Source organism: Nesoenas mayeri, assembly GCF_963082525.1.
Source record: "Nesoenas mayeri genome assembly, chromosome: 4".
Lineage (NCBI taxonomy): Eukaryota > Metazoa > Chordata > Aves > Columbiformes > Columbidae > Nesoenas > Nesoenas mayeri.
Genome location: NC_137540.1, coordinates 4,292,608 through 4,302,974, shown reverse-complemented (window position 1 = coordinate 4,302,974; position 10,367 = coordinate 4,292,608). Strand labels below are relative to the sequence as shown.

Sequence of the window (10,367 nt, the reverse complement as noted above, 5' to 3'; positions counted from 1 at the left end):
TATTTTCTCCATCCAAACTGATGTTTCTGATTAGCACATAACACCTTCTAGAACAACACACCAAAACCAACCCCTTTGTCAAAGCCACGGTAGCACTGGGAGCCCTCACCTACAGAACTTTCCCATATAAACCTGAAAGACACATGACAAAGCATAGACAGGTCAGTCAAGAGCACAGTGTGGATTTACTTGCATGGTACTAAGAACAGGAAGAAAGTTGCAAAACCACTTACCATGTGTAGGAGCTTCCAGTAGCACACAGCGACACTGGAGGTGGCATCACAAAACTGCAAGGGAAGGAAAAATGTTTAAAAACAACCACTTTAATCTCTGAAATTGGACTATGAACATTAAACAATTATTATTTATATATTTACACTTTACCAGAATCAGTACCTGCGGTTTCCAGGATGTCAGACACTAACAAAAGTTAAGAACTGCAGAGTTTAGTTAAACATAAACTGTTTGTTTTTAGAAGCACTGATAAACCGGGGGTGACCAAGAGCATGAAATTCACAAGGGAGGCTGACAGAGCTGAATGTAACCAAGGAAATGGACAAACCCCGCTTTGATTTCAACAAGGTTGTAGCGGCAGCAGTGAGCACAAACTAAGTAACTAGTGGAAAGCCTTAAGGTCATGGAACAGGCAGCCTGATCACACATCCTTTCACTCCTTCTCATCACCTTTCACTGTGTGTGACAGCTGTATAGCACTTTCACTGCCTGAATTACCTTCAGCTTTCCTGACCCTACAGATTCGCCATTTTCCAAAGTGATTAAGTTTTGCATCATTTTTATGGTACTTTTAAAATGCTATAGTTATTTATGTTGTGTCATTGAAGTTTATTTTTTTCTCCAAGTTGGCACTAATGGCTTAATTAGCCGAGCACTGATTGGGGTGCAAAGAACACATGCTGGAGACAGGAGCCACAGAAACGGCCACAGCACAACGCGGGACCGCGAGAAAATGGCCAGATCCTTGTGTGCCCTGCGGTCTGCAGGGAGAACAGCGCTGCAAGGGGCTGGTGACCCCCAGCGGGAGCAAGAACCACAGAATGTCCCGAGTTGGGAGGGACCCACAAGGATCCTCAAGTCCAACTCTGTCCCTGCACGGACAACCCCACAGGTCACACCGTGTGTCTGAGGACATTGTCCAGTGTCTTCTTGAACACTGTCAGGTTGGGGCTGGACACCTGTTCCTGTGTCCAGCACCTCTGAGTGAAGAACCTTTTCCTAATGTCCAACCGACCCTCCCCGGCACATCTTCTGCCATTCCCTGGGTGCTGTCGCTGGTCACTAAAGAGCAGAGTTCGGTGCATACCCGAGGAGGAGCCATTTCGTCCATCGCCGCTCTCCTCACCTGCCCTCACCCCCGCCCCAACGGCCGCTTTCAACGGTCACTCTAACGGTCACTCTAACGGCCGCCTCGCGCTCCACCCCGCCCCGCACGCGTCCGGGGGGGGGAGGAAGGGGGGGGCGGTGGCAGCGCGCATGCGCTCGAGCGGCGGGGTTGGGCGGGGCGACTTTTCCCCTTCTGCCCCGCCCCTTCCGGCGACTGGCGGGACGGCGCGCCATGGCCGGCGGGGTGAGGCGGCGCCCGTGTGTGTGCACGGTGCTTGTTTGTTTGCGCGGTGTTTCTGCTTGTTTGTTGTTTGTTTGTTTGTTTGTTTGCACAGCGCCTGCACGACGCTCGCAGCCCCGCAGCCGCACCGCCCGCGCTGGGACGCTTTGCGGAGCCAGGGGCTTGCGGGCCCTCGCTGATTCCTTCGCTCCAGCCCCAGCGCTGCGGTAGCGAGATGCGGGGTGCGGGGTGCGGGGTGCGGGACGGGGGGTCGGCCTGGCGTCTCCTTATCCTGTGCTACGCGTGTAAGGGGGCGGCAGCAATCAGTGCTGTATTCGCAGCATAAGGAGCAAACCTCCCTGCCCTGTGTTGTAACCAGCCCCGGAGCGCGGTGCTGGACCCGAGGGTTCCGCCGCTGTGCGCAGACCCTGTGGGATGGAAGAACAAGCAGAAGACCTTGAGCTTGCACGGTTTTCTATGGGCTTTGGGTAGATGTGACTTAATAAGCTTGAAGGAAGCGAAAAACGCATCATTTTGCACAGAGCCCTGGGAGAGTGTTGGCTCCCGAGTGCATAGCAACTCAACAGTTGTGCTCCTGTACTAATGCATTAATAGAGAAAATGAAGAACTGGTGAAAGCTGGTTTGGTTTGTTGTTTTCCCAGTCGTTGGCTTCAAGATTTTCAGCAAAGCAACAGCTGAATATCGAAAGGTCAGGAGATGGGGCTTTTCAGATAGTCCAGGGGCCTTTATGGCTGTGTGAGCTGACTGTGATTTCACAAGCCAGCTCCTTTAAAAGTGTCTCAATCATGACGTATTACTTCAAAATAGACTTCCAGATGTGTAATATTAATTTTGGGAAGATCAGAATTTATCCCATAAGGAGACTTTTCTTTTCTCCCCTCTTTAATCCTGCATTTAACTAAGCTTGTAGAACCTCAGATTTCAGGGATATGCAGCATCCTGTGCGAGAGCAAGTGGCTTTATGAGGGACGGATTGAAAACCTCTAAATGATTCACAGAATGACGGCTCTTCTTGCACCGTGTGCCTTGAATTTAGATTTTCTGGCAAAATCTTTGGTACATTTAGCGATTATGGCTCAATGCCCAGGCTGTGACTCCACAATTAGTTACTGTGCTGCATTCAGTGCATTTTTATAGTATTTACCCTGGGAATAAAAAGCAGGGCAAGGGGAGTTCAGGGTTCTAGGTTTGTTTTCTGCTACAGAGCTTCAGGTCTTTTAAGGTTGGCAGTATTTATTTTAGTGTGTTTAAGACAAGGTAAATGTCTGCAGTTCTGTTTCAGATACAGTGAGGTTAACTGGTTCTGTTAAAAACTTATAGTTTATTGTACATCAGAAATACTACAGAAAGTCATAAACTACCCATTTTCCTGTACGCACGGGTGATGAATCAGACCTGGCAAAGCTCAGCAAGTGGTCTTGGTGCTGTTATTTCTTCCAGGCAGTCACATTTTGCAAAGGCTGGCAATTGGAAATTTGCATTAATTGCCTTTCAGTGCTTCCACACAAACACCACAGCTAGTTTGAATACCCAAAATGTCATTTTCTTATATCAATATATAGTGTATGCGGTGAAATGCTCCGTGTTTCCAGCTGTCATGGCTATGGCTTAGATCATGTTTGCATGGAAGAAAATCAGTGCAAGTCGTCTGGTGTAACTGAATTATTCCAAAATGCATGGGATGCTATTCTGGAGTAGATTGCAAAGGGATCTGTCTTGTTTGGGACAGCATTCCTCATCAGGCTTTATGTAGGTAAGGGCTTGGATTTGATTGCACAGCTCGTTGAGTGTCCTGCAGGAAGCTAATGCACATCTTTTGTTGGTCAGAAAGCAAAACTCAGATTATTTGATATCCTGCCCGTTTTATCCTTATTTTGCTCAATAAGAGAACAACATCCGAATTTCAAATCTTGGCTCACTCGTCATTTAGTTTCCTGAGAGCAAATGTAGGGCAATTAAGCTTTTGTGCTGAAATGTTGCATTTCAGATCTGAGATTCTTTCCAAGAGCCAGAAGCGTTTCTCTCATTTTCACACTTGTTGTCTTTTAGGTGATCAAATGCAAGGCTGCAATTGCCTGGGAGGCAGGAAAACCTCTCTCTCTTGAGGAGGTGGAGGTTGCTCCACCAAAAGCTCATGAAGTTCGTATCAAGGTAATTAAATCAATCATTAGCTGTATGCATTGTATTTTGGGAGACTGAGTATTAAAGCTGAACAGTTTGTTTACCAACAGGGGAAATGTTGAATGGCTAGCGCCAGTTCGCTAGTATCTCAGTTGGCTTTACAAAGGAAATTATGGTATTTAGATCTTCTGTTTATTCAGATATTATTTAGATCTCATGTTTATTTTATTCAGTAGCCCGTGTCTGCCAGAAAGTGTACGTGAAGGCGAGTGGAAAGGGCCTCTGCATGGTGCTTAAGACTTAATCTGGATTTATGGCAGTACCGAGAGTTCTGTGTGGACTCTGGTCATTTTACCTTTTAGAGAACAACTTACTTCAAATCCGGGATGCCAGCCTGCATTGGGATAGTTTAGAGTACCGGCGTCTGGCTTTAGGAAACCAGATGTCATCTTCTGCTCGTTTCAACATCAGAATTCAGTTGATGGAAATGAGAAGAGGTGTATTATCATGACTTTCCTTTTTCAAAGTACAAAATAGTGCCTTGCCAGTTAAAGTATGTTGGCCATACCACAAGCGCTGCCAGCATTGGCAGATTTGTCCGAGTTTCAGGCCAAAGGGAGGTATGTAGATCTGTGCTACTATTCTGTTTCTTCACAGATAGTCGCCACTGCTGCCTGTCACACCGATGCCTATACATTGAGCGGAGCTGATCCCGAAGGATGTTTCCCTGTGATCTTGGGCCACGAAGGAGCAGGAATTGTGGAGAGCGTGGGGGAAGGAGTAACGAAAGTAAAGCCGGGTGAGAAGCTTTAAGTGAACACAATAAAAGCCGTGAAAGTTAAATAACTTCATTTATTTTCCTAATGCCTCATTTGTTAACTAGCCACAGAATATTTTTTCTTCTTTCTCAGGGGACACCGTTATCCCTCTGTACATCCCCCAGTGTGGAGAGTGCAAGTTCTGTAAGAATCCCCAAACAAATTTATGCCAGAAGATAAGGTCTGTATGCTTTTTATTTTGACACACAGTATAGTATTTGTTCAGTGTACACCTGTTCTAGTTATCAAAAGTAACTGACGAGAGTTATCTTTAAGAGTAAATATCTTCATGCATGATTTAATGATTTGGAAAGTACACGTTTTAAGGAGTCTGTTATGCACTACTTCCTATTCTTTTATTTTTTTTCCCTTAAATAAATCTGTTTCTCTTTGTTTGTGTATGTGGTGGTGTAAACTACTAGCTTGTGTCCACAGCTTTCACAACGTAAATGCTCTGACTCCATATTTAATCCATAATTAAGGGAAATGCTTCAGGGAATTTAGCTCTTGGGCTCAACACCAAAGCTGTGAGAGTGGTACAGAGTTATACAGAAAGCTCTTTTTTCCTTAACACCTTCCCGGCTAGGTTTCCAGCTCCCGTTCTGAAAAAAGGTCTCCCAAAACCCAACAGAAACCTCTGCTGACAGGACAGGTGCTGCGCAAGGGAAATGCCCTGAAGGAGGTGAAGATGGGGATGTGGCAGTGGCACAGTTAGTGCTGGTACCCAACAAGGGCAACATCTTGATACTCTCCATTTCTTTCAGTGCTGCTGGGGAGGAACGAGCGGCACAAAGCTTTAAGACTTCAGCATCTAATTTCTGTGAACACCTGGGTTTACTGGAATGATTAAAAAATAACACTAATAAGCATTTACTGCTTAAGACTTTGACCGTACTTTCCTGTCTTTGCCTTAAGAATTACTCAAGGGAAAGGCCTCATGCCTGATGGCACCAGCAGATTCACCTGCAAAGGAAAGCAGATTTACCACTTCATGGGGACCAGCACCTTCTCCGAGTACACCGTGGTGGCCGATATCTCAGTAGCCAAGATCAACGCTGCAGCGCCTCTGGATAAAGTCTGTCTGCTGGGCTGCGGCGTCTCGACTGGCTACGGAGCTGCCCTGAACACCGCCAAGGTAAAGGCTGCGGTTGCTCGGGCTTGTCCCGGCAATGGTGTGTGAGCCAAAGCACACAGCTTAGGGACCAGGTTAGGACTGTAAACGTGATGTACCCAACTTCCATTTATTCTTCAGCTGATGTTTAGCTAAGAATGTCTAACTTCTCCATAAAGACCAGAGCAGGTTAGAAGAACCTGATGCCCTTTAAAGGAAATCCAGGTAGAACATTCTGCATCCCTTTTAATGTGAACTGTATATAAATTACTTTTCCAATCCCACTTAATATTGCTGCAAGTCGTGCTGATAGTTTGAAGCTCAGGTGAGAGAGAGCTGTGAGTGTGCACAAGTCAAAAAGGAGTCAAGTCTTTGGGCAAAAAGAAAAGCTTAGTACCTAAAGAGCTTTTGGATTAAATTAGTGTATAGTTTCTAAGCGATAAAGTCTTGTAGCCATATATATTTGCTTCCATGTTTCCCTCATTACTGAAGGATAAATGTTCTCTGTGTTATGGATCTCTGATGGCTTCTAGGTGGAACCGGGCTCTACGTGTGCCGTCTTTGGCTTAGGAGCAGTTGGGCTGGCGGTTATTATGGGCTGTAAAACCGCAGGAGCATCCCGGATCATTGGCATCGACCTGAACAAGGATAAGTTTGCCAGAGCCAAGGAGTTTGGAGCTACTGAGTGCATCAGCCCTCAAGACTTCAAGAAGCCCATCCAGGAGGTGCTGATGGAGATGACCGATGGGGGGGTCGACTACTCGTTCGAGTGCATTGGGAATGTTGGAGTTATGGTGAGTGTTTGCCTAACAATAGTATGTAAAGGGAGCGGATACCGAACTGCCACACAGTTGTTTAGCTGAACAGCAAAATGAGCTGCTTTCTTGTTACAGAAAACACGCCCTACTCATTAATTGATTTTTTTAAACAGTAAATGGTAACTGTTATAACTAAGATGACCAACTGACATCCAATTCTAATTATGTAATGAAAGCAGATGCTACTTTTTAGGTTGAAAGTGGCACTTATAATCTACAAACTTTTTTCCTTAGTGGGAGTTCTTTAAAATCCTGAGTTTTCCTACCTTGACAGTCGAAAAATTGACAAAACCCACCACATAAAACATATTGTGCAACGAACGGTAAAATCTCCAGGACCACAAGTATCTCCCTAATTCCTCAAATAATGATTTTAACCTTTGGAAATGCAGAAGTAACACTGGATGTAAGGCCAGTATTCCTCACTGTCAGAAACATGGTCTATATTGTCTCTGATTGTGGTTTATCCCAACTCCAAGTGGAAGGTCAGAGTGACTTCTCTGGAAGCCAGATGGGATACAGAAAGAGCAAAATGAATCTTTAACAGCATAAGGCGTCTGAACCAATGGAAAATTTAATGTAGTTGTCAGTGTATTTTTTTGTTCCTTAAATACTGATGTGGGGATTCGCTAATGGGCAAAAGGGAGGGCAACCTGTGCCAGTTTAGGCAATGAACGCTCTGCTTTGTCTTACCCGTGTGCGAAGAGGGCTGCCTTGGAAGCTTGTCACAAAGGCTGGGGAGTCAGCGTGATAGTCGGAGTCGCTGGCATTGGTGAGGAGATCTCCACGCGGCCATTCCAGCTGGTAACTGGGCGGACGTGGAAAGGGACCGCGTTTGGAGGTAACTCTGCTCTGCTACGGGGGGGAAAATAGTTTACTGCGGGTTAAAGCTGGGAAGAACACGCTGCCTTGCTTTGGCTTGTGTTGCCTTTTAACATAAAGACTTTCAAAAGCTGATATTCCTACGGACATTGGTGTGTTATCTCACAGATTTTGAAGTATATAACCATATGCTCCTCAGTACTAAATGAGTGGTATAGAGATTGCGTTATCACCAAGTGAAGGTTCAGTTTGGTCCAGTGAAAGGACCTGGTCTTTGGGGAGATGGGAACACACGTAAATATATTTGTGTTGCTTTATCACTATAGCACATTCCCAGCCCCGCAATTTGCTTAAAGAGCTTTAAAATAAAAAGCAACAAGTTCTTGATAGATATCGTCTGCTGTCAAACCAAAACCATGTCGAGACTTTTACAGCTAACAAGAACGTGGGGGTTCTAATTGCTAAAGTTCATGGAAGTATCCAAACCTGATGTTATTATTATATTGCCTTTTTTCCATGTAAAACAAAGCGTAGTCGGGTTATAAAGGTACATAGAGGGGCTTTCACCTAGTGATAGGTTAGTGCACGTACGTGTTCGGATAAGACGTGCTCTTATGTTCCTTCCTCGCTAGAGCAGGAGGGACAAACAGGACACTGATCTGGTTGCTTTTCGTATTTAGCACACGAGTGCTAAAACCTCATGCAAAGGTTGTATATTTTTCATTACTCTCTGTTCTGCGAGGTGGGTGGGAAGGGGAAAAACAACCGCACGCTTTCTGTCTTTCAGGCTGGAAGAGCGTAGACAACGTACCGAAGCTGGTGAATGACTACATGGCCAAAAAGATCAAGGTTGATGAATTTGTGACTCACGCTCTGCCTTTCGACAAAATTAATGAGGCTTTTGAGCTGATGCATGCAGGAAAGAGGTAACGTTCATAATATTGAAAGGTGTAGAAGACATTTGTTGATGAGACACTGTCAAAATATAGGTTACCTCCCTGCTGTCATGTTTTAAAGGAGGAGGATAAAGGCTGACACGTACCACACACATTTGTTCTGAGATAAACAAATAGACTTTCCCTGAGCTTCTAGGCATGTGCCAAAACACAGGCACAGAGTGAAAAGCAAACAACAATGTATAAGGGAAATGCACACGTATGTAAAGCTGATAAAAGGCGTAAGTCAGCGTTAGGCTTCCAACGCTACTAAACGTTCTTCCTCAGAAAAACAAACGTGAAGAGACTGAATGGGAGTTCACGTTAATACATTTTTACAAGTCGGGAAGCTATTAGTCTATTTTAATTAAATGGTAGATTTCAGTATATTTTCAAACTATTTAGGATAGATCACCAACACAATCCATCACTTGGAATGATCTTGTACTGTGCTACATTTTAAAATATATTTTTTTTCTAGTTTGAAGTGGGGTAGAACATTTGTATGATGGGTTTGTATTTATTAACGTGCAGCACATTCTGCCTTCATTAAGATAAGTGGCAGTTTGGACTGTTGGTACTGTGGCCTTAGGCCACAGCTGTGTTAAAGCTTTATTAAGCTGTATTAAAGTTATTAAAGAGGCTCAACTCCACTACTTGACAAGTAGTGATCGCCCTACAAAGGCTGTGCCCATAAGGTCTTCTGATCAGAGGATGTAATGGGTGATCACTGTAAGGCCCCACACAGATACAGGCGGGATGTGCTCGAGGGAAAATGAGGACCAGCACTGGGAGATTTTATCTCAGTCCTTACTGATGCATTGCATAGAACTTTCTCAATTGTAACTTAATCTGCTTTATGTCATGTGCATTCCTATTTTAGATCAATCAGTTACCAGTAACTGCATTTGTAGCTTTTACAATTGGAAGCATTTCATCTTTGTTAATTTCATCCAGCACTTGATCCCCTTTCCCATTTATAAACTTTGGTATCATTTCAATGCTTTATTCCTACATGAGCATGTCCTATGGAACTAATAATGAAAGGGACTTAAAATTCTCCAAGCAATTAAGAGGGAATGCAGGTCAATATTAATGTTCCTGAACAATATTCTTGGCCAGCTACTGAAAAATGACATTCACATAGTTTGAAAAAGCTTCCATTGACTTTATCTTATTGGGGAAGAGACCTAAAAAACTCAAAGGTAACAAGCATTACTAACATTTTTAGACAAGATTTTTAATAAATATTATAGGCATAAGTAACTTAATTCCTTTAAGATACAAAGTGTGTCTCAGCAATGAAAAGGAGGGAAGAGGAGAAAATGAACTTACTGGTAATTTTTCTCTTTTCTTTTCCATTTTAAGCATTCGAACTGTCCTAAATCTTTAGAGCCAAATGTGGACCTTCCAGTTGGCCGGCATCATGGTAGCCATCCTTTTATAATGGAATTTCTGATAGAGGGTAGAATCAAGCGAATGAAAACTCACTGGGACTAGGAAGACACTGTGTATTGTATGGCAAGTATTCTCAATATTAAGTAACAAGTCAGTAACCATGGACTAGTGTTAAATAATTAGCACTGGTTGTGGAACTTGTATTTCTGTACTTGTTCTTCAAATTCAACGATGCCTAACTCAATCTACTTAATAAAAAGCTTTTTTCTGAACACAGCATTGGAATTATTCAGCGTTAAGACTGTGATTGCCGCTTTACTGTTTTCCTCTAGTGATTTTACAATAGGTGTGTACACGACAATAGCAAATGGTGTGGGAATGGACTGCAGCACAGAGGCAGAAACGCTCCCCGTTTAGACATTTTATACATAAAAAGTGCTTTTCAGTGCACCAAGGACACTAAGAGACAAGTTTCACGTTTTAAGGGAGTCTGGTCAGAACTGTTACAGAAAACCCTAAATGCAAACAGTAATCTTACTACAAGTTCTCTCTCACCACTAACAACCACCTTACCCCAAGACATTGTTATAGAGTTGAGACAATTACATCTTTCCCATTTGTCATTGGAAAGATATCCCAAGAGCATTCTGAAAATAGTTGAGGTAGCTGAATTTCTAACTTCACTTCAGACAGAGTAAACAACCAAATTAACTCATGTGAATATCATAAGAATTCCATTTTGAACATTTAAAAGAAACAAA

The 10,367-nt window shown here is 43.6% G+C and overlaps 1 protein-coding gene across 1 annotated transcript; it reads left to right on the top strand.

Annotated features, from left to right (window-relative positions):
• The first annotated feature begins 1,548 nt into the window (after positions 1–1,548).
• Positions 1,549–9,882, top strand: LOC308040284 (alcohol dehydrogenase class-3). Its single transcript, XM_080344201.1, has 9 exons — positions 1,549–1,585; positions 3,633–3,734; positions 4,362–4,503; positions 4,616–4,703; positions 5,438–5,657; positions 6,167–6,427; positions 7,157–7,292; positions 8,061–8,199; positions 9,577–9,882. The coding sequence occupies exons 1-9, from the start codon at positions 1,574–1,576 to the stop codon at positions 9,599–9,601; spliced, it is 1,125 nt and encodes a 374-aa protein (XP_080200327.1). The 5' UTR covers positions 1,549–1,573; the 3' UTR covers positions 9,602–9,882.
• Positions 9,883–10,367: the final 485 nt, after the last annotated feature.

Excerpts from the sequence above, each read along its gene's own strand:
- LOC308040284 (XM_080344201.1), top strand. Across the intron at positions 6,428-7,156 it reads TTGGGAATGTTGGAGTTATG|AGGGCTGCCTTGGAAGCTTG; the intron begins GTGAGTGTTTGC and ends CCGTGTGCGAAG. Across the intron at positions 8,200-9,576 it reads CTGATGCATGCAGGAAAGAG|CATTCGAACTGTCCTAAATC; the intron begins GTAACGTTCATA and ends TTCCATTTTAAG.